The 23,989-nt window shown below is 37.5% G+C and overlaps 3 protein-coding genes and 1 pseudogene across 3 annotated transcripts in view; 3 read left to right on the top strand and 1 right to left on the bottom strand.

Annotated features, from left to right (window-relative positions):
• The window catches only part of LOC126623280 (putative hydrolase C777.06c), a 103,808-nt gene that overhangs the window by 72,138 nt on the left and 7,681 nt on the right, over positions 1–23,989 (top strand). The gene's annotated exons all lie outside the window — the stretch shown is intronic.
• On the bottom strand, positions 1,899–7,927 carry LOC126621108 (protein PLASTID TRANSCRIPTIONALLY ACTIVE 12, chloroplastic-like; annotated as a pseudogene).
• Positions 7,824–12,952, top strand: LOC126623272 (hydroxyproline O-galactosyltransferase GALT2-like). Its single transcript, XM_050292112.1, has 7 exons — positions 7,824–9,427; positions 9,675–9,913; positions 10,127–10,417; positions 11,342–11,470; positions 11,640–11,813; positions 12,239–12,346; positions 12,495–12,952. The coding sequence occupies exons 1-7, from the start codon at positions 8,539–8,541 to the stop codon at positions 12,702–12,704; spliced, it is 2,040 nt and encodes a 679-aa protein (XP_050148069.1). The 5' UTR covers positions 7,824–8,538; the 3' UTR covers positions 12,705–12,952.
• Positions 20,126–23,859, top strand: LOC126623271 (CSC1-like protein ERD4). Its single transcript, XM_050292111.1, has 6 exons — positions 20,126–20,740; positions 21,206–21,354; positions 21,510–21,785; positions 21,904–22,748; positions 22,891–23,146; positions 23,256–23,859. The coding sequence occupies exons 1-6, from the start codon at positions 20,470–20,472 to the stop codon at positions 23,631–23,633; spliced, it is 2,175 nt and encodes a 724-aa protein (XP_050148068.1). The 5' UTR covers positions 20,126–20,469; the 3' UTR covers positions 23,634–23,859.

The raw sequence follows: 23,989 nt of genomic DNA, 5'->3' as shown, positions 1-23,989 counted from the left end.
TGCGTACCACCGCATTGCACACAAGAAAAAGGAGAATGAAGACACAGGAAAAAAGATTGGAGAAAGGAAGAAGTAACAATAGGTTGTAATTCAACGTTGTTCACTTTTTCTTTAATTAGGGTCAACGATAAATGTACAAACAAATATACATGGGGTTAAGAAGCTGTTGGGGTCATAAGCAGCCATCGACCTTAAGCTGGCTCTCGCTACTGTCTATGCAAGTCAAAACTTTGAAAAACATATATATTTTTTAAATAATTCTGCATGGAAATTGGATTAAGAAGTGTTTATAAAAAGCATATATATTTTAAATGATTTATTAACATATTTGATAATTTGAGGTCCAGCAAAGAATTTGTGCTTATAACTAAAAGGGTCCACTTCATAAACCCATCAACTTTGAACAAAATCATGATTAGGTTTTAATTCATTTATTTTAAAGCATTAATCTTTGGCTTTTTATATTGATGGCTGAACCTAAACAGAATAATGGGATCTTATATCTAAACAGAATAATGGGATCTTATATCTAAACAGAATAATGGGATCTTATATTTAAGGTATAATGAATGTGAGTTTAAGATAAGTATTAATGTGAAGCAATTAACAGGACAATATAATTAAAGGCACTTTTAAGATCTTGCAGAGGCATCAGACAGATAGTGTAGGCCAGAGGGAAATCAATTAATTAATTAAGGTTAGCTAATCACCTGAGCATCTTGATTAGCAAATACTTAATGTGTTCTGGAAGTCACTAAGCTCCAAAAAGAAAGTCTCTGCTCATTTTCAATTTTTCAAATAAGCGGGGCAATTTGCTTACACAGGAGAGTGCTACTTGAGGTTAAAAGTTAAAACCCAAAAGAGCTTCTGCTATATTTTATTTTTTTTAATAGGGACAAATCCATGACATCACTTCATTTACTCAAATTTAGTACAAGTTTTTGTGAGGCTTACTTTGTAATGTATTTCAACGACTTGAATCGTCTTTCTTTTAGGTCTTCCTTCAAATATTATTTCTACCAAAAGTCACCCAAATAAGAACCATAGACTGTTGGATTGGGGTTTAGGGTTTCTTTGTAGAAACATTATGCCCATTTTTTCACTATTAATAAATGTTTTAGTGGTTTTAGATTTGTTTAATTTTTTGTAAGGATGACCTATAAATAATGTTCAAAACGATAAACGGTTCAGATCGTTGAAATACCTTACAAAGTAAACCTAAAAAGACTTGTATAAAAAATCGTATGAAAAAGTGATAACATGGATCCACCTTTTTTAAAATATATTTATTTTAAACTAATTTATAGAGAGGCGGAGAATTTGAATATAAAACACAGTAAATTGAAGAGAAAAACCCTAATAACAAGACTAATCTACCACCTTACACATTATTATTTGTCTATTTATGTTGTAACACAAACATTCATATGTTACTAATTTATATTGTATTATCATATTATAACACGTGAATTAATAACAATTAGTAACATTATGAAGCTAACAGTCAAAAGTTTCTCCTCCTTATCTTTCTATGCGTTTCTTGTACGGAATTGTAGAAGACTTTCTGGTTTTTTGTTACTCAAAATTATGAACTGATTCTTCTCGATCGGAGGCTTTTCTGAACAATGTTGGACGATCCACTTGCATGTGGGCCGTTGGATCACGTAAGGCCTGCACTTGTATTCAGCCCTAAAAATGTAATTAGCCCCTCTTTTTTGGGAACTTTTAATCTAATAGAAGCGTTTTCAACCCGCTCATATTATAACACATGCATTAATAATCATACTTTCCATATGCGAAGAGAAAGAAAAGGAGTTTGTAAAAATCACTTCACTTATAAACTGTGTAAGAGAAGTTTCACTCCGAAAATGCAAGAAAAACGGGCATGCAGCGAGAAATAAAGTGGTAGCGAAAATCATTTCCATTGTAAAATCGTGTTAGAGAAGTTTCACTTTGAGAAATGCACGATAACTTTTTTAGAGTTCCGACCAACCTTCGACTTCATCGCCTATTTCTACTTGAATCTCCAAAGACCAAAATCTTCCAAAGAATAATATTTACACGTCTTCCTCAAAGTCCATCAGAAAATCAGTTAAGTTCTCTGCATCGTCTACAGCCTCTTCCAAAGACATGCCGTCGTTCTTTTTCGGGTTACCCTGCAGCTGCAGGGTTGAGAGAGGAAAAAACGCTAAAAATGCATTTGTTTGAAATGGATAAAAACAGGTAAGCATTCAAACTTGTGTGATGCAGGTTCAACTAGCTAGCATTCGATAATCGTTTGCTGCTGTGAACAGACCCGAGATCAGCTACCACAAGTACGTCATACATCATAAAACCCGAGATTGAAATAATATAGTAGGGCAACCAGACATTTGGATGTGTCAAACAACCAAATATTAAAACGAAAACATGCCGGAATACTGAGCAATGAGAATCACCTTTGACTTGATAAGCTCAGGAGTAGTTTTCAAAACACTCCAATTGCGTGTGATTTTCTCTCCTTGTTCATCAACCTCGGTTTCACTATCTTCCCCTTCATCCTATTATAAACAGTGTCAAATGAGATTTCATATGTAACAACCGTAACTGGATTAGAAATTTAGTAGTATGTTGGATAGCTACATCCAAGCCGCATCAGTCTTAGTGAACAAGCATGCAATTATGGAACTAATGTATCTGAAGCAATCAAACTTACATCTTCACCGATGTCAAACAGCTTGTGCCATAGCTTCTTCTATATCAGGTGCCTGCTGCTTTAAAGAACAAGTTGAGTTAAACAAAGAGCAGGTCGATTAGATGTTTTGTTCCCACACATTCTACCATGATTCAAATGTACCCGCCAAATAAAGTTTACATTTTTCTAAGGGTTGTAACCACATTATGCGGCAAGCCTTTAAAGTACAATGACGGGATCTCGCATATGAGATGCTCTTTACACTATAGCGGTTTAGATACGATAATGGTTGACACAAATTAGAAAAGGCATTGTCTGAACTCCGGATAGGTATATCATATGGATGCTGAACTTTTAATTCCGTTCAATCAATGTGCCTAATTCCGTTCAACCATGCATGAGCCGTTCTTGCACAGCCCTTTACTGGGAGTTTGCCACTTAGGGAATATGCACTCTTGAAAAGAACTTTTGCATTAGTTCTCCAAGCAAGTCAAATCGAGGAACCATAATATCACTCTAGGAGCTGACCCAAAGCTCATGAGGAGAAGAGCAAGCTTCTGGAAAATTGATAACTCAACTTGGAGAAAGACTAATAAAGCTTCTTATAACAATGGCGCAGAATCGAGAGAGTATTTTCATATGCTAATGAAAAATAGTTAACTGTGTGCATATTCTATGTTATTCGAGTTGCTATACAAGAAAATCCATCAACTAACTAAATTGTACACATTCAAATGATTACCTGAAGCTCTTGAGTCTTCTCTTTTGACAGAATTTTCTCAAGCTCCTCTCTTGATATGATTTTTTTTGTGCTGATCAGAGAGCAAGAAAGTAAGAACTTAAGTAATAAAGAAAAATTGATATAGCAGGTGCCAGAGTAATTTAAAACGAAAAAAATTCATGATAACCGTAAATTCTTATAAAGTAATGTTCCAGAAAAGAAAAAGGGAGGGGAATGTGAAAAGTGCTGACCTCCTTCAGAAAAGACAGCATATCTGGTGTCGGTTCATGAAAATCTGCGCCTCTGTAATCGATCACTTCATCTGGATCTTGAATATAGTTCACAGTAGGGTAAACAGGATCTCCACCCCATACTGCAAAGGCCAAATAACGTAGTCAACAAACTAAACTGCACTTTGTATTGCTTTCTTTACGAAAACAACATTGACACATATTCAAGATCCAATGGTTAGAAGGAGGAAATGACTCATACTGATGGTATTGCACCAAGATCATTAAATAACCAATGGCAACCTAAAGTACTGAATCAAAACTGCACAAGAATGCATCACTTATCCATTTAAAATAAACTGAATTTTAAAAACTTTTTTTTTAAATGAACTGAACTCTTTCTGGGGTTGAATGATTAATAATAATGATATAAAGAACGTAATCAATGAAAATAACGAACAAGATTATCAGCTTTTGAGTGAGTACTTTGCTTTATTTGATCCTCTCGCATACACATTGCTGAGGGATCCCTACGTATTCGGATATCAGTCCCCATCATTATACGATACTCTCGCTCAGTGTGATGAGAAAACATTTCTATTAGTTGGGTGGTTTCATTTTCACCAGTCTCTTCAAAATGTTTCTGAACAGCTTCTCGAGAAGTGTCTCTTTTCCAAGCTTTAACCCATTCTAAATAGTATGCAAGTTGACCTGTTCTATCCAGTCTCTCTTGTTCCGCTTGAAGCCTACAAAATCAGCAGTTACTTGAAAATCCATATAAGGAAAGAAAAAAAACTCCATATAACTTTTTAATGAATCGTCAGAGGTCACAAGGCAATGTTGGATTTTCACCCTAAACCAAAGATTACTACGTTACTCATCAATTGTACCTTTCTTCCTTGAAAAGATGTCGTCTTGCTCTGTAAAGTGAAGTTTCAGTCAATGTTGGCTTTTCACCATAAAGCTTTACCAGCCCAGTCTCTGCCATAGCTTTGAGAAAAACCTGAAGAAGTTGAAAGACAATATCAAAGTCAAAGTCAAAGACCATCTTCCTTCTGATACTCCAATTCCCCAGTTCGTTTATGGGTTAATTACATGGGCGCTCTAACAAGGCTTATTCCTTGTTAGAGCGCCCATGTAATTATTCGTTGATCTCATCCGTATATATAATACAAGCAGCATTGCTTTTTATGACAACCATGTAAACAAGATCCAAATGTTGATATCACCAAAATGATATGCACGGTTAAAAACACCTAGACATCAAAAAATTTGTTTACAGATCCCTTGTATATGGCTGCGAGCCTCAAATCATAATTTTCAAATTAAATACAACATATTCATATTTCTCCATTATATATGCGAAAGCACTAACCGTTTCAGAATCTGGTCGTCTCCTTTGCCATCTGGACCAATTTTCTTTCTCTGGTTTTCTCCAGTTCCACCATAGTTCATCACTTGTGAGTGGTTCACCTAATGGCTTCTTTGTTTCTGGATCAATAGAGGGATGAGGACGTCCGAGTTTCTTGTCCAGGTCACATCCGGTTTCTTCTTCTTTTTCAGGTTCAGTCTGATAGACAACATATTCAGATGGGGAATCTTTAGGATCCTCTAGTGTGTCCTCTGAAGTTTCTGGTTCCAGCATTTCCACTGCCACTGTATCACTTGACTCTACACTTGATTCAATAGATTCACCGGCAGCAACTGATGTTTTATTCTTCCTCCTACTTCCAGGATTTTTACCATAAGATGGTGATCCAACTGATTTACCAGTGGGCTCAGGAGCCCTGGCAGCCCTAACTCGACTAGCTGTGCCTTCAGGCCAATAATCCTGCCCTGGAATGCTGGCACGAGCACCAGATGCAGGTTCGAGCTGCCCAGATGTTGAGTCCATATAACTATCGTAGGGTGGACGCTCAATAGAGACCTCTTTGGAGGACTCATCATCCTTCTCACACTTTATACAAGGAAGTAAAGGTGCCCTCTGTGGTAATAGATTCGAGCCAACTCTAACCTGGAATAATCCAACTGGAAATGAACTTACAGTTGATGCCTGTACGATTCACATAAAATTATATATGATTAAGTTAGCACAATGATAAATGGCTACAAAACAATGAAACTAAGAAGGAAAAGTTTACTGGCAATGAAGTGTCGTTTATATTACCAGAGCCGGGAATTTAAAATCAGGTCAACAAATATAGTAACATGAAAAACAGAAGCACCAAAAAGCTGTCCATGACATATAGACATGCATGTGTGTGCAAGGATGCAATTGATTCCAGAAAACTACAACCTACAAAGGAAGCTTTAATGCTTAGGTTCAAACAACATCAGCCCAAACTCAACACTTACCTCATGTAACAAGACAACTATGCTTATAAGTTGCAGTTGCAAACAATTTTACAAAATTCCCCAACTAAAAGTTCTCGTCTCAAGTCTCAACTTAGGCAGATGGCCAGTTTAGTCCCGGCATTGTTACCGCAACCAAACAAAAATTCAACCAAAAAAATCAACCATGTTTAATTACTACAGAAATCACTTCACACAGAACTAGAGACTTGAATAACGAAAGCCTAAAATTCAAGGAACACAACTAATAAAGTAAAATAAACAGAAGAAAATTCCAAACAACTGGATAGGCATAAATACATACATATGTGTGTATATATAATGTGTAAAAATGAATAAATTGGAGAGATAATAAACCTTGAAATGATTGAAACATGGGTTCCCAGAAGTATGGCTCTGTGCTGAGACTACCTATCAATCCTCTATCGCCACAGGCACACCAAAGACTGAAAAAACGAAAACTTGTACTCGAAATTGTCCTTGTTATTAGATAAGCTCAAATGGGCGCACCTTGATACAGCCAAGTTCCTGGTAGAGATGCCATTTCACTTTTAACTCAGCATAAATATCACCAAAATCTGAAAGAAATAGGAACCAAACCAAACATTATTTGTTAAAAACGAAAAAACCCGATTTGGGTACTGTGCAGATTTTACTACTAACTGTTGTGATTGCAAAGAAACTGAAAAGTTCTAATCTTGCACTGTAAAAATCAATTTGCAACCAAAAGAAAACGTAATGTTGGAAAAACAGTAAAACTGAAGGTTGAAGGTATGAAATGAACCTTTATATTTTCCAAATTTTGAAGACTGGAGTTGGAAGGGGAGTTCTTGAGCTGGTTCAGCCGCTGGGTAGGCCTGCTTTTCGGTGGATATGAAGGTTTGAATTGCTGCTGGGGATTAAAGTTCGGAGCTTTCGGTTCTAGGGTCACCCGTCTCGAGGGTGCGAAGTGAGGTGGGAGGGGGGACTGAGAGGGTTTTGGAAAATTGGATAAGGGGCTTTGCATTTGTTTATTTAACTACTTTAACTTTAAAAATGAGAACATGAATTTGCGTCAACTTTAAACCTTGCTTTTCAAACAAGTAGGAAAATAAAACGTAGATACTGGCACATTATTTGATGAATAAATTTGGAGTAAAAGTTTTGTAAATGTAATAGTGTTATTATTCAAATTTTTATTGGTCATTTTAGAGATGTAATGTTCTAGCCAATATGATGTTGTATAAATTAAGTCGAAGCGGTTAAGCCTCGTTTAAAATGATTGACAAATTAAAAAAAAAATCACAAATACGATCAACAAAAACATTTGTAAAATAGTTGTGACAAATTAATAGTTTCATGCTTGTCTTTTGTTATAACAAATGACAAACTTATTGTTTGATCTTAAATAAAATTAAATAATTAAACAACTCTCGTCTTAACAAATTAACAGTTTCATCCTCGCTTTTCATTATAACAAATAGACAAACTTTCAACCTATTGTTCGATCTTAAATAAAATTAACTAATAAAACAACTCTCGTCTTAACTGAGACGGTAGAGATAGAGTAGTAATGAAAAATTTGGAAATAAAATACTTAAATGTCTTATGAATGATCTTGGTATATAAAAAATATTTTTCAGCTACTTAATATTACGATCTAGTACTATTCATCTTCACTTATAAGTAAGAAGTTTTAAATTCAATTCTCCTCAAAAGACGAATTTAAACCATATTATTATTAATCTATTATGAGGCTAAACCTGTTATTTCTTTCGCATCCTCGGACGTGGGTGGTGAGTGGTGAGCAACCACTATTTCTTTGAGTCCAAGTTGATGAATTTGTTAAATAAAAAACAAGGGATTTGAAGTGCAGAAGGAGCAAAAAAGGCACCTGACCCTTCCTCTTGTACGAAATGGGGGACAAGAGAAAATAAAAACCCAAAAGAAATGGGGAATGAAATCACCCATCACTTATTCTCTCTGTCATGTTTCAGTCAAATATCTTCTTAGTTTCTCCCAATAAATTTTCCATCTTTATACAACTTTACCTCCCTACTTCCTCCCTCCATATGCTCCTCCGCTCTGCAATCTGGCAATCTGCATTAGGGTTTTTTCTCGCCCAACTCCATCTCCCAATCCAATCCCATCTGCATTTCCACTGCGGGGTCTGTTCATCTGGGTCGGGATCGAACTCTCTGCAGAACGCCGGTGAGACGTTGAGTTTTGAAGCTTTTATGCATTGAAATTTTCATGGGTTTTCAACTTTTTCTGCATTTTGTTGCTGAATTGTGACATTGATTGGATTGTTGAACTCGATCTTTCTGAACCCATTGGGGGGGTTGAGTTCTCTCGTTGTATGTTGCTTTGTATTTCTTGCCACTGTTGATTTGGATTGTATATTTTGAATGTGGGTTTTTTTCTTGAGGATTTGGAAAGGTTTGGTTTGGGAGTTTTTTTTTTTTTTGGGTTTGGAGCTTGAATTGGGTTTCTTTTGGTGATTGAAGAAATGGGTATTGGAGGAACTGTTTGGTGGTTGTTGTTGTAGAGTATATTGTAGTTTGTGTATTGGTTTCGTAAAGATGAAGAGGCTGAAAGTTGAACCTTCAGTTGCGAGGAGGTTCAAATTGCAGCATTTGTTGTTTGGTATAGCGGCATTGTACTTGGTCTTCATATCCTTTAAGTTTCCCCAGTTTCTGGAGATAGCAAACACGTTGAGTGGTGATGATGGTTATGTTGGGTTGAAACTGGTCGAAGATGTGGATTTGAGTAAACCATTATTTAGTTCCGCTTATGAGGATACGTTTCATCGCAAACTGGAAGACCAAAACCAAGATGTGCCTGTGAGGCTTAGTAAGGAACCTTTGGAAGAGAGTAAAGGTGGATCTAAGCCTATAAAGCCACTGCAGCATCAATATGGTCGGATTACTGGTGAGATTATGAGGCGAAGGAATAGAACAAATGAACTTTCGGTGCTTGAGAGGATGGCAGATGAGGCTTGGACATTGGGTTTAAATGCTTGGAAAGAAGTGCGTCAACTTGATGGGAAGGAGATTGGAGAGAGTTCTATAATTGAGGGGAAACCTGAGTCATGTCCTTCATGGTTATCAATGAGTGGCGAAGACTTGGCAACAGGAGATAAGTTGATGTTTCTTCCTTGTGGGCTTGCTGCAGGTTCTTCTATTACGGTGGTGGGAACATCCCATTATGCTCATAAGGAGTATGTGCCCCAACTTGCAAAGTTGAGGAGGGGTGATGGAACAGTTATGGTCTCACAGTTCATGGTTGAGTTGCAAGGGTTGAGGTCCGTAGATGGGGAGGACCCGCCAAAGATCTTGCACTTGAATCCACGATTAAAAGGTGATTGGAGTCAGCGGCCAGTCATTGAGCACAACACCTGTTACAGGATGCAATGGGGAACAGCTCAAAGGTGTGACGGCTTACCATTTAAGAGCAATGAAGACATGCTAGGTAAGAATTTTCCATTGATTTAGAAGATAAAGTCCTTCCCTTGTATTTCAACAGTCATGATATCCGTAAAATTGTATGAAGATTCCTGAAAGTAAAAAATAAAAGAAAAAACATGCGTATACCTCTGTATGAATATTATATGTAAACTTAGCTGTTTACTATGTGGGTTCCATTGTCTTGCTGTTGATATAAACCTTTGGGTATACCTTTTCGGTTTTAATATAACGTTAATGCACATATGTGGCAGTTGATGGATTTGGGAGATGTGAAAAGTGGATTCGGAATGATATGGTGGACTCAAAGGAGTCCAAGGCCAAGACTACCTCATGGTTCAAACGATTCATAGGGCACGAGCAGAAGCCAGAAATAACCTGGCCATTTCCCTTTACAGAGGGTAGATTGTTTATCCTGACCATACGTGCTGGTGTGGATGGATTCCATGTTACTGTCGGGGGCAGGCATTTGACTTCATTTCCATATCGAATGGTATGTTGCATAAATGGGTAATTTACTTATATTGCATATGTTTGCCTCTGACATTGGATGAATATGCTAAGGCCATAATTATGATTACTGATCATATCTTTTCCCAAGCATCTGGTTGTGTCATTTCAGTTTTATTCCTTGTATTGTTTTCCAATTCCTTCCTTATCAATAGCAATGCACTTTTTTATAATTAGTTTTACGGTTTAATTTTAGGGTTTTACACTTCAAGATGCCACTGGATTAGCAATTAAAGGAGATGTTGATGTACATTCTGTTTATGCTACTTCTCTTCCCACTTCTCATCCAAGTTTCTCACCTCAAAGAGTACTGGAGATGGCAGAGAAGTGGAAAGCACGTCCTTTACCCAAGAGTCCTATTCGACTGTTTATTGGGGTTCTTTCTGCTACAAATCACTTTGCAGAGCGCATGGCAGTAAGAAAAACTTGGATGCAATCATCATCAATTAAGTCCTCCAACGTAGTAGTCCGTTTCTTTGTTGCATTGGTAAGTTTATTGCTTTTAGTCATTCAATAATTGATTTATCAAGAGTTGAGCAGTCAGATCCTAGGATCTGGTGTGCAGATATTTTCCATGATTATGTCCTTTCTATTGCCAGAACATAAGAAGTCCTCTCCATTTATCAGGCTGGAGAACAAATATTACATTAGTCTTTTTTTTTTAATTTAAAAGTATAACGTCCTTGAGTAGTTATATCTCATCTTGCATGAGAAGATATAAGTGTGGCTCTAATTGGTTAGAAGATATAAGCATGGCTCTAATTGGTCAAAAGTGTGATTCAGTCTTTCAAGTTTTCTGTTTTTTTTTTATTTTGAAGTTCTAGTTCCAATTGTAAACCCCTGTTTATGCTTGTACTAATTTATCTGCCCCTTCCTAGCTTGGATTTTGTTTGTGTTAAAAGAGTCTTTGACTGAAAGAGAAAGTAAGTCTGGATTGATTCTGTTTCCCTTCCATAACGTCAGACAGGCCAGATTGATGTTTATATTTTATTGTGTAGATGCTGATGTAGATATGTATTTAAATTGTATGGGCTCAATTACCTGATATGGCATGTACCTAGTAAAATTGATTGGATGAAAGAAAAGTACTCGCTCTAATTGGAAGCTGGCTTGGAATGACTGAAAGAAAAGTACCTGGATCATTTTCCAAAATTTATTTTAGAAAAAAGTCCCTTCAGGGGCAATGCAGTGATAGTGTGACCCACCCTTCAGTGGGAATTGACTGGAATTTTAGCCTTAGGGCTGTAACCTTTGAAATTTGCCTAGCAATGAAAAGAAAAGAATTTGAATTATGCAACTCAGTTACTTGTAGATTGATGAGTTTAATCTTAGTTTGAACTTTGAAATTGTTTCTGTTTTATATGAATCTCTTCCTTCAATATTTGGTTATATTAATTATTAAGTTTTGCAGAATCCAAGGAAGGAGGTAAATCAAATGCTGAAGAAAGAGGCTGCTTACTTTGGTGATATTGTTATTTTGCCCTTTATGGATCGCTATGAGCTTGTTGTTCTGAAAACCATTTCTATTTGTGAGTTTGGGGTGAGTTCAGTTTTTTCTCCTGTATTTCTCCGTTGAGTAAACATATTACATATTAATATATTATTATAAATCAAAGGTTCGTGCGTATCTGTAGTTTGGTAAACCATTCAACTGGGTCTTTTTTGAGTTTATTTTTCTTGTATTTAAAAGCTTTAACATCTTGATGCAGGCTCAGAACGTGACAGCTGCGTACATCATGAAATGTGACGATGACACATTTATTAGAGTGGACACCGTCTTAAAGGAAATTGGGGGCATCCCTTCTGAAAAATCACTTTATATGGGCAATCTTAACCTCTTGCATCGCCCTCTCAGAAGTGGAAAATGGGCTGTAACCTATGAGGTATGCAAGTTTGCATCCATCTCTACTTAGTTTTCAAGTCATCCAGTTATCTGCTTTTGTTTAAGAATTGCATTTGATAAGCAGTCTTGTGGGTTTTTGGAATGTCATGAACCATCCATCTGTTTCGTAGGAACTACTTTTCTTAATCGTATATTCTGAAAATTGGATATAGTGGTTGGACGCAAGTCAATTGGAGCTCCATGGTACCACTAGAATCATATGAATGGACAAGAAATAATTTCCCTGCATACGGCTCCTAATTTCCCTACTGTTGTCGCTGTTATCTAATTTTAATTCGTTTTTATTTTTCCCCTGAGGGGATTAAAAGTTTTCAGAGCGGATGCTTGTTAATCCCTTTATGTTTGTGTTTTTTCTTCTACTCGTCTTTCTCTCTCCCTCTGAAGCATTATTGTCTACTGTGACAGGAGTGGCCGGAAGAAGTTTATCCTCCATATGCCAATGGCCCTGGATATGTAATTTCCATTGATATTGCTAAATTCATCATTTCTCAGCACGTTAGTCGTAGCCTGAGGGTAAGTTACTAATTGTCCGACTTATTACCTCTCTTCGGAGGATGGTTTCTTTCTTTTTCCTTCAGTTCCTTCGTTCAAAATTAATATGCGTTGTTCCGAAAGAAAAGTTACAAGTGGCTGCTGAAAGATACTGTGTATTTGGTTGCAGCTCTTCAAGATGGAAGATGTGAGCATGGGAATGTGGGTTGAGCAATTCAACAGTACCACAGCGGTCGTCCAATACTCCCATAACTGGAAGTTTTGTCAGTACGGGTGCATGGATAACTATTTTACCGCGCATTACCAATCTCCAAGGCAAATGATCTGTCTTTGGGACAAGTTGGCTGGAGGTCGAGCTCGATGCTGTAACTTCAGATGACACCGAGCAGTGTACTTCACCCTTCTTTCTGGTATCCTCACGCTTGTGTCGATTCTTGTCTATTAGTTTCGATTGAAAGTACAAGCTCCTAACTATGAATCGCGGGAAATGATTCTTGTCAAAATGAATCATCGAAGAGTAGTATAGATTGTGTTGTGAAATGGGGACGCTTGACAAATTCTCCCCACTACCATGACATTGATTGTACATTATGCTCATGATCTTGAGATTTAACAGAAGATTTACAATGTCTTGTGCATTTGTGGTTGAGCAATTGCACCTCCCATCTTGATCGTAAAATTAGTCGTCACCGTACACCATGGCACCATACGGCACCTGCTCAGTAGATAATGTTGAAGGAGATAGACTCTACATGTATTAGAAAAGTTGCACAATGCGGTCTTCATCTCCCTAGCATTACTCTTTTATCAAAAATACTATTCCGGGTGTTGGAACAATGACGTGTGCGTTACGTTACTGAAAAACTGTTGGAATTCGTTACCGGAAACTGGGAAGGTAACAGTTGCGGAATTTGTAGTACCTGAAGTACTAGAAAATACACCGGAAACAAGGAAGACACTCGTATTTAGACATGACGATGATGGCCGTGTTGCCCGTTGAGTGGTGGAAAGGAGCGAACAGCAGTTGAGTTTGATAACCTAGCAAAATCTGTAGGTTTTGTTGGAACACAGCTTTCTCCAATTTCATATGGATGTCATGCGACAGAATTTCTCTAGGGAAAACCATTCAAAAAGTGGAATATATATACAGGAAGCCTTTACGAGAAGAGATTCTTATTTTTTTTTAAATCAAAATGGGGATTAGTTGTGGGTCCACATCATATCAAATTTTAACGATCCGAACCGTCTATTTTTCAAATTGTACCTCATAGATCATCCTTGCAAAATATTAGCCAAATCGGAAATATTTAAGACATCTAATTGGGTTCAAAGAAATGAACGAATACTTTGTTATATAAGAAACAATGAAATTTGATCTTGATAATTAAATAGGCAAATTGTTTGGGATTGAATTAAATTTTTATAAGAATGATCTATGAATCGAGACTTACAAAATTGACGGTTCGGATCGTTAAAATTCGATGTAGAGTGGACTCCACACCTTATCCCTATTTTTATATAAAAAATGAGGATCCCCTTGTATAAAGGGCCTCTATATATATGTGTGTGTGTGTGTGTGTGAATGGTTTCCAAGTGTGTCGAGGGAGAGCTTAGGCACAACGAAAAAGTTGCTCATTTATGACGAAAAAATCATAGATTCAAGTTGTAAAAACAATTTCTTTGCAAGATAAGGATAAAACTGCGTATATAGATGTTTGTCTCAACCCTTACAAATCTGACAGTCTTGTAGGCTTGACATTGACTTTGTTTGGTTTTCCAGGTGTGTCATCGTTTGTGCATGCATTATTAAAAGAGCTTACATAATCTGAGACAAAGCAATCACAGTGTTTGATTGAGTTCTGTCGGATCGTAATTGGAAAGCTTTTTCCATTCCGCTTGCTTATCACTCAAGGAAGCAAGAAATCAGCCAAATATTGATTATCCTCTATGAAAAAGGAAACTTGGCTACTAGCTAAGTACAATCATTTGCGTGCATGAAAAAATGATTGAGTTAAATCGTTATCATGTTGAAGGATTGAGAATTCAACCGTAGCAACATGATAAAGTCGTCGGTCGCTCGCATGATCAACTTTCTGTAAAACACAGGCGACTTTCGTCCGTTGCTATGGTTGAAAATTGGTCTCTATGATATTGTGCCGTTTCTAACTAAAAGCTAAAAGAAAGAAGAATCAATATCCTGGTAGAACCTCGTCCACAGCTTCTTTGGTATCGATAAGATTAAAAGCGGCCACATCATACGTGGGTCCCACTGCTTCAGTCCAGTCCTCCTCACACAGAAGCAGTTTCCAAACCTCCAGCCTGCTCCCACGTGTATGGCCCCACGAGTCTCACTGGCCTCCAACCAAAGGCTTCTAGGCCTTCAAAATCGGACCAGACGAAGACGCGAAAACAACACTGACTCGTATCGGACAAAAGCGGCAATAAACCAACTTATCGGGATGGGGGTCCCACTACGTCAGTTGGGACCGTTGCAATGGATTGCCATACGAAAGCGAAAACGCCCAAAAATCAACGTACACTGATTGTCGGCAGCCCGGATGTCTGACATGTGTCCGCGGTCAAAAACCAACTATGGATCCGCTCCGGACCTTAATGTCCGGAGCCTAAGGATCAATTTATCTGAACCGCTGATTGATGTGTAAAAGAAATCAAAGTCGTTGGTTTTGTGTGGTGAGCCAGGAAAATAAGTTAATAGGAACCGTTGGATTCAATTTGTGCGGCCAAGATGAATTGATCATTTGGCTCTGAACATTAAGATCTGAAGCAGATCCAATTCTCATATTCGAACCGAAAAACACAATCTTTCAATTGAAAATGCAATCAGCCACTGCATAATAACAAAAAGTAAAAAAACAGAAATTTCCATAAAATTTCTAAAACTCGAAAATTAGAAAATTTACAAAACCCTAATAATCGAATCAACCAGCTGCAAAAGTTTCTATAAAAATGCACCTAACTAATTAAAACACCTCTAAATTAGAAAATTTACAAAACCCTAATAATCAAATCGAATTCAAACAATCATAAGTTGAACGAAACGACATCGAAATTGCAAATAGAAAAGAGTACTGTCCAAATGTCGGCAAGCACTAAAACAGGGACAAAATCGTCAAAACATTGTTGAATGAACAATGATTTTTATTGCCTGTAAGTATAAAAACTTTTATTAACACTTTCAATATCTCGTTATACACTTCTCGCAAATGTATTCCTTATCTAATTTGAGAGGATGAGGAGTATGGTACCAAAGTTGGAGGTTGGAGTGCCCAATAAAGCCATAACTTCCGAACATGACAACTTTAACATTTCCTGGCCCAGCTGTGAATCGCAACTTTCAATGGCCCAAGATTGTTTGCCCTCCCACTTACCATCCCCTTCCATCCCCTACTACTTTTCTAGCCATTGATTTCATGTTTAGTTAATTTAATGCTCCAGATATTGCCACCTCACCAACAACTCCAAATCATCTTTAAACCTTTCCAGCTAGATTTGTAACCTCTGCAAGTGCCTTCCTCCATCTCTTCATCATGTCGGGGGTTCAGTTTTCCGGTGTCTAGCAAATGACTCGGCAAAGCTTCCCGTTTGCTTCCTCGCATGGGACGGATCAAATCAAAATTCAAGCATGTTAAAGCAACAGAAAATTGAAAGAAATTAAACCCAAAAAAATAGAGGGAAAAATCTCAAAAAGGTACTTGCGTTTAGAGGCTAAGGAAGCAGAATAAGAGGAAAGCTTGGACCTTTGGAGATGAAACTTGACGAATTAATAATTTTTTAAATTAACAAAATTAAAAAAAAAATTAGGAATTTGGGATTTTATTTAGGTCACCCGCCAACGAACAAACCCTCAGAGATTTCAGTGTAAGGAGCATCCCTACTATGCAACCTCCGCAATGTCGAGAAGAATCGGACGAAATACAAATAGGGGTTGAACATTATAATTTATAATTGACCAAGTGGGGAAACTCCCATCTGGGTTCTTCCCCAACAGCATGGGAAGGTCTATCAATGGATGAGCAGCAAGTGAAACCAAAGCTGAAACCAAAGAGGCATACAAAAAATGGTATGGAAAGCACTATGAAACAAGAGCTTTTGAGGCATGTAAACAACGCGAAATATAATGTTGCCATCAACCCTATCAGAACCGATACACCAACCATCTTTGCTCCACTACTGAGTACCCCAAATGTGCCTGCCAGGTGCTTGATGGAAGTCCTCAGAGAGGCCAAGGGCAGAATCTATGGAGTTTTTTTACAGTGAGTAGGGGTAGGGCGGAGCCAGAAATTTCTTCTAGTGGGGGCAACCGAAAATAATTAAGAAAACCTTATTATAGTATGGTTATACGCATATGATATTAAAGATGATTTCTAATGATGATGTATCACAATTATAATGTTACAAAAAATTCAATATAGTAGTGAAAAGTGACAAAGTGATGAGAAAAATATAAGTACATGATAGACGAGAGAGGGTTTTTTCGGTTTGAATGACAGAACAAGAGTACTATTGCTCATATAATATTTGATACGAAGTATAAGTAGAATTAAAGTATGTTGGATATTAGATACATATATTTTCTTCAAAGATAACCCGTGTATATTATATAATTGTAGTCTGCAACTAAACAAACAAATTACTTGAGTAGGGGCATCTGCCTCCAGTGAGCCTTTATTGGCTCCGTCCATGGGTAGGGGATCAGCCTACCGGTCTTCTACGATGTTGATCCGTCCTATGTGAGGAAGCAGACGGGAAGTTTTGCCAAGGCATTTGCTAGACACCAGAAAACTGAACCCCCCGACATGATGGAGATATGGAGGAAGGCACAGGTTGTAGATCTAGCTGGAAAGGTTTAAAGATGGTTTGGAGTTGTTGGTGAGGTGGCAAAATCTGGAGCATTAAAGTAACTAAACATGAAATCAATGGTTAGAAAAGTAGGAGGGGATGGAAGGGGATGGTAAGTGGGAGGGCAGACAAGCTTTGAATATGGATAAGATGTTGGAGAATCCGGATCAATTGGTTTAATTTAGCAAAGAAATATAAAATATTGGAAAAAGAAGATCTTCGCAAACCATATATATCTCTACCCTTTCATACTTAGAGTAAAGGGTACTTTTTTAGACACCGCTAAACTAGTTATCCCCACTCCTTTTTTTTTTCCTTTCTTAAAAAGAAAATTAAGAAATGACGTAATAAAAATAACAATTAACAACCTTTTGATTATTTGCATTTGATAAATTTCAGGCTTTTTAAGATTGCAAATCGATATGAGTGATCTTTGAATTTGTTCACTGTCAATCATTTTAGTCACTTAGTGAAAAATCTTTGTTAAATAAAAAGCAAGTGGAGATGTTGATTGGACAAAAATACCTTAATATAATGGAGATTTCTCACGAAATGACTAAAATGAGTGACGGTGGACAAATTCAGGGGCCGTTTCTATTGATTTTCAACCAAAGTAAAGAGTTATGTCAATCTCAGATATCATTTTGGCTAAAAACCTAAACTCCACTTGCATTTGATGAAAGGATGCTTTAATCCATCAAGGAGTAAGATTTAAATTGACAAAACCAAGACCTACTTGATAAATGTAAGAGATATTCAATGAGTGAAGTTAAGGGTACCGTAAGGCATATGTTGATTTGATCACAAACATTATGCTTTTCTTTTTTTCCAAGAAATACAAATATACTTGTCTTAAGTTTTTCCAAATCCTTTGAAATTCCATACTTTTCTTGCATTCACTCTCTTCTTTTCTCAAATTTTTATTTTCTACTCTAAGATAATTATGAGTTTAGAGTCTTTAGACTAATTAATTCCAAGTTAGTTAGAGCCTATACAAAACAAAAGCATATAATATTGTCAAATTTCCAATCTTTACAACTTTGATTAAAATAAACCCAAAACATACATGTCCAAAAGCTATTTGACATAAATTATTCTTATTGGAAATGAGTGCTAGCAGTGACAAGAGTGCATGTTTTCCTTAATGTCAAAGATAACTTCAAATAGGAAAATCTCACTACTATAATTGTTAAACAGAATCACAAAACATTGTGTTTTAAGTAAAAAATGTTTTGGTCGACGTCACTCACCAAACACTCTCTTCTCTATAATCATTTATATATTATTCGTAAATGAAAAGTTTCATATTTGACTTTTGTGATGGACGAGTTTGATATCTTAATATAATTCTTATCAGATAATTTAGCCAAATTCTCAACTCTAATGCACATGCAAATAAAAAAAAATACTTGGCTCGTAAGTCAATTGAGCGTGTGCATTAATTTGCTAAGCTTCTTTTTATTGCATAATGAAAATTTCCTCTTATTTTAAGAGCCAAACAGAGTTCTACAAGTAATATGATATTAATTGATTTGCTCTCGAAACAGCCATTTAGTCATGAGGATCCTTTATGGATTCTTTTTATGAGGATTTCGAAGATCTATAAATCGTATTTATTCATCATATATCGTGTGATCAGTTTTCGTCAGATACTATTTATATTCAATTTTAAATAAAATAAAATAAAATGATTTATGACCACACGATGTACGATAAACGAACATGATTTATGGATCTCCGGGATCCTCAAAAAGAGGATCTTCATTCTCATTTTACCTCCTGAAATCAGTTTTGTCTCACTTTGTCCTATGAAACTGCCATTTTTGGCCATTTTTGTCTCATTTAGATTAATGGTAGACAAACATTTTATTCTTGACACAATTCAGGAATGAACCATATCGATCTGACGGTTTCAAGGAAAGAGGGAAGGTGAACCGCTAAAACAATCTCAATTTCATTTTTGACAACTTTAATTCAAACCCTCGCCTGTCTCTCTTGTGAATTGTTGCGTAGCTGTAGATGCAGTCGTGGGATTCAATGAGTGGCTTCAATTAGATTTTAAAGCACAACCTATTTTTTTGCTTTTGAAACACAACTCATTGTTTGCTTTTGCCACCAGCTACAACTACAACTCCATACCAATATGCAAGAGAGACAGACGAGGGGTTTGAACCAGAGTAAACAAAAATAGAATATGAATTGTTTTAGCAAGCAATTTGGATACAAAGAATTATGTCAAAAATAAAATGTCTATATTGCCCTTCAATTTAACATTTGTTTCGACGAAATAGGCGAAAATGACAATTTTCATTTAACAAAGTGAGACAAAATCAAATTTAAACGGTAAAAAGTGAGACTAATGGCAGTTTTTGAAACCGCCAATTCTTCTTTATTTGCTGCCTTCAATGGACGATTTAACTTTCCAACTTTAAAAAACGTTCATGTCAGTAAATAACTGACTTTCTCTTTTTCCCATTTAAAGCGATCTCATGACTTTCCTTCTTGGGACATCCGATCAAATGGGATCCCATGACTCCCAAACTGCACCTTCACACGTTTGCCATTTTCTATATTTTACCACATTTATGTTTCCTGCAAGCAACATTTTCATCTTTCGGAAATAACAGTCTCCCAATCTCTCATATTAAAAGAGAAATTACTCTACATGATTACATACATGTATACAGCTTGTGTTTGTCTCAAAAACTGACAATCCGTTTTTTATGTCGATATCGTTGCAGTTTACAAATTATATCGACGATATTAGTAACGTTGTTAATGATAACATAAGTGACTCGATTACTGTTTTACCGACAAAACTCCGATAGACCCACACCAATTTATTGCAAATTTATACAGTGAAAGGGATGCATCCTATTTTTTTTGTCTGAAACACTCTTTAACTCCTTGTCCCAAAAAGGCGACAAACAGAAACTTGCTAATCATGCTTTCAGATATTTTCATTTCCTCTCTCATTCATTTGGGTTTGGCATTTGCATTGCCTGTCATGGACTGCAACTTCACAACCACCAAAAGCTGCCAACCTTCCTTCCTTTAATTCTCTTCCTCCTCCTCCAACGGTTACCTTCCCCTTCCTCCCATTCAATGTCCCTCTAACGGCTCTCTCTCTCTCTCTCTCTCTCTCTCGTTTTATTTCTATTCCTATCTGATTTTCCACCACTACTTCTGTGCATCAGTGCATGCTCTCTCGCTAGAACTTTCACTCCAAAGTGCTTTAGAGAGAGAAAAAGCTTGAATCTTTGGGAATTTAGAGAAAACCCCAGATGGATCTCACTTCCTTCTTGACGTCCTTGGGGACTGACTTCCTCATATTTGTGGCTCTGATGTTTTTGTTCGCATGGCTTTCGAGAAAGCCTGGAAACACTGTGATTTACTATCCGAATCGGATCTTGAGAGGGTTGGATCCATGGGAGGGCGGGTCCATGACGCGGAACCCGTTTGCTTGGATCAAGGAGGCTCTGTCTTCCACTGAACAGGAAGTTATATCCATGTCAGGGGTCGACACTGCTGTGTACTTCGTGTTCTTGAGCACTGGTTTGTTTGTCTCGCTGTCCTTTTAGCCTTTTGACCGTTGTCGAATTTACTTTTTGGCATTTTTGTCTCTTTTGTTGTTTACCATGTTACTGTTTCTGGGGTTTGTTCTGTTTGCTGAAAAGTTTGAAACTGGTTGAGCTTTGTTGTTGTTTTCGCTGGATGGTCTGATTTGGAAGTGTACTCTCAGATCTCTAAGTTTTTTACTGCTGTAAATTTGGATGGTTGGAGTTTGTTGAGATTGGATTGGAAAAGTTAATTTCTTTCGAGCTTTGAGAAGTGAAATTCTGGAGATTTTAGGATGATTTCGACGTTTCGAATAATACTTATTTGAACGAGGAGTGTGTTACCAGTTTTACTTGTTGTGATGATCTTGTTTCCTTGTTCTGGTATAACAGTATGCAATGCTTGACCTACTCTATAAAGTCAGAAAACTCGAGGTTCTAACTTTCCTATTTGATGTGGCAGTGTTGGGTATATTGGTTTTGTCTAGCCTTGTTCTGCTACCAATCCTTCTGCCAGTTGCTGCCACCGAAGTCGGGCAGAAGTTAGCCAACGCAACCATAAGCAATGGCACTTTCAGTGACCTTGACAAGTTATCCATGGGACATCTCAAGGTAAGCTGTGAAACACTTTCATGAAATGTCTTGGTTTTGTTCTTCTTTTCCCATGGATCTGTGGCAGCCGCGGTTTTTCGTATAATCCTCTCAATTGAATTGTCTTCTGAGTGCTGAGTGCTGATTGCGTTTGTGTTGTCTTTCTGTATGTACAGCTGAAGAGTCCTAGGTTGTGGGCATTTCTCTTCGGTGTCTACTGGGTTTCTTTCGTCACATATTTCTTGCTGTGGAAGGCATATAAACATGTCTCCGACCTGAGAGCCACTGCTTTAATGTCTCCTCAAGCGAAGCCTGAACAATTTGCCATTCTTGTCAGAGACATACCTAACTCCCTCGAAGGTCAAATTAGGAAGGAACAGGTCGATTCTTATTTTAAGACCGTCTACCCTGATACATTTTACAGATCATTGGTTGTCACAGACAACAAAGAGGTACGGTTGTGTTTTCGCCCATTTCTCCTCATTTTGTGCCTTTGCTAACTGTTAACGTATAGAGGGAATCGTTGTTTAGGTAATGTGACTGTTTGACGGCGTGTTTCTTTTCTTATAGGTGGACAAAATTTGGGAAGAGTTAGAAGGGTTTAAGAAGAAGCTTGTACGCGCTGAAGCAGTCTATGCATTATCGAAGAAAACTGGCAACTCAGAAGGAATAAGACCCACTAACAAAACCGGTTTCCTTGGTCTTTGTGGGGCAAAAGTAGACAGTATTGAGTACTACACCGAGAAGATTAATGAATTAACCCCGAAACTGGAGGCTGAACAGAAAGCCACTCTCAGAGAGAAGCAGCAAAATGCCGCTCTCGTTTTTTTCACCAGTAGGGTGACTGCAGCTGCTGCAGCTCAGAGTCTACATGCCCAACTTGTTGACACATGGACAGTGATCGATGCTCCTGAGCCTCGTCAAGTACTTTGGCCTAATCTCAAAATCAAGTTTTTTCAGAGACAGGTGCGGCAGTATGTTGTGTATATCATTGTGGCTCTGACCGTAGTGTTTTATATGATTCCAATTGCTGCTATCTCTGCTTTCACAACTCTGGACAATCTGAAGAAACTTCTTCCATTTCTAAAGCCAATTTTGAAGCAAGAAGCGATTACGACAGTGCTGGAGGCTTATCTACCTCAAATTGCGCTCATAGTCTTTCTAGCTCTGTTGCCAAAGTTCCTTCTGTTTTTGTCCAAGGCCGAGGGAATTCCTTCCCAGAGCCATGCAATAAGGGCTGCTTCCGGGAAATACTTCTACTTCACTATCTTCAATGTTTTTCTTGGAATTACGGTAGGTGGAACCTTATTCAGTACATTCAAGACCATCGAGAAGGATCCTAACTCTCTTGTTGACATACTCGCAAGTAGCCTCCCCTCCAATGCAACTTACTTCCTCACCTTTGTGGCCCTAAAGTAAGTAACAGTTTGCGTCTTCTAGCTCTTCGTTTCCTATCAAGAACCGAAACAAGTTTGCAAAATACTTTACCGTTTGTCCACACCATCTAAATCATGTCTTTACTATTGAACTGATTTTTGTGATACACGTTGATGACAGGTTTTTCGTTGGATATGGTCTTGAACTGTCCCGACTAGTTCCTCTGATCATTTTCCATATAAAGAGGAAGTACCTTTGTAAGACCGAAGCTGAGGTGAAAGCAGCTTGGCTTCCCAGTGATCTTGGATACGGGACTAGAGTACCTAATGATCTGCTCGTCATTACGATTGTCCTCTGCTACTCTGTCATTGCTCCACTGATTCTTCCATTTGGTGTACTGTACTTTGGCCTTGGATGGCTTATCCTTCGAAATCAGGTATCCTCCAGTCTTTTTCGAGCCTGCCAGTTTCTAGTCGAAAAACTTTACTGACTCAAAGTAAGCATATGCGACCGAAAACTAAAGCTTTTGTTGTTTCATTGAGCAGGCACTCAAAGTTTATATTCCAGCGTACGAAAGCTATGGAAGGATGTGGCCGCACATGCAAATACGAATCATTGCATCTCTGATATTGTACCAAGTCACCATGTTTGGTTACTTTGGGGTGAAGAGATTCTACTACGCACCATTCTTAATTCCACTTCCTATCATGTCCTTGATTTTTAGTTTCATCTGCAGCAAGAAATTCTACCGGTTTTTCCAACACACCGCGCTTGAAGTAGCTGCACACGAACTCAAGGAAATTCCAAACATGGAGCAAGTTTACAGAGCTTTCATCCCGCCAAGCCTGAGCTCCGAGAAGATAGACGATGATCAATATGAAGATGCTCAATCTAGTGTTTCGAGAACAGCCTCGTTCGCCTAGTGTGTGACAGTCTTGTGCAGTTAGAAGTAATTTAGTTTGGGTTTGGAGTGTCATCTGTTTATATAACATGTGATTAGGAACATTGCAGATCTGTATGCACTGCAGATGATCCATCTCGTCCTTTGGATTTCATGAATTAATCTGTTAAATTGTTGTTTCCTATTTATTTACCACTCTGCAAACTATGCTCTTTCTTGTTTATTAATGCAATGTTGCTTCCAATTGATTTACTTTTTATTTATCTACCTCGTGTTACTCTTTCTCTCCGATTTAACGATTCTCCTCCTCTTCTATCGCTTCCTTTTTCGCATCTCTTTTCAACCCAAAATCCCAAAATCCCAAAATTTCCTACTCTC

Source organism: Malus sylvestris, chromosome 5 (genome assembly GCF_916048215.2).
Source record: "Malus sylvestris chromosome 5, drMalSylv7.2, whole genome shotgun sequence".
NCBI classification, from domain to species: Eukaryota; Viridiplantae; Streptophyta; class Magnoliopsida; order Rosales; family Rosaceae; genus Malus; species Malus sylvestris.
This window is presented reverse-complemented; position numbering and strand designations above follow the sequence as displayed.

Bases quoted from the DNA above. Each gene is read 5' to 3' on its own strand.
- LOC126623271 (XM_050292111.1), top strand. From the start codon at position 20,470: ATGGATCTCACTTCCTTCTTGACGTCCTTGGGGACTGACTTCCTCATA. The intron at 20,741-21,205 runs GTTTGTTTGTCT...TTGATGTGGCAG, and splicing joins CTTCGTGTTCTTGAGCACTG to TGTTGGGTATATTGGTTTTG. The intron at 23,147-23,255 runs GTATCCTCCAGT...TTCATTGAGCAG, and splicing joins GGCTTATCCTTCGAAATCAG to GCACTCAAAGTTTATATTCC.
- LOC126623272 (XM_050292112.1), top strand. From the start codon at position 8,539: ATGAAGAGGCTGAAAGTTGAACCTTCAGTTGCGAGGAGGTTCAAATTG. The intron at 9,428-9,674 runs GTAAGAATTTTC...CATATGTGGCAG, and splicing joins GAGCAATGAAGACATGCTAG to TTGATGGATTTGGGAGATGT. The intron at 11,471-11,639 runs GTGAGTTCAGTT...ATCTTGATGCAG, and splicing joins TTTCTATTTGTGAGTTTGGG to GCTCAGAACGTGACAGCTGC.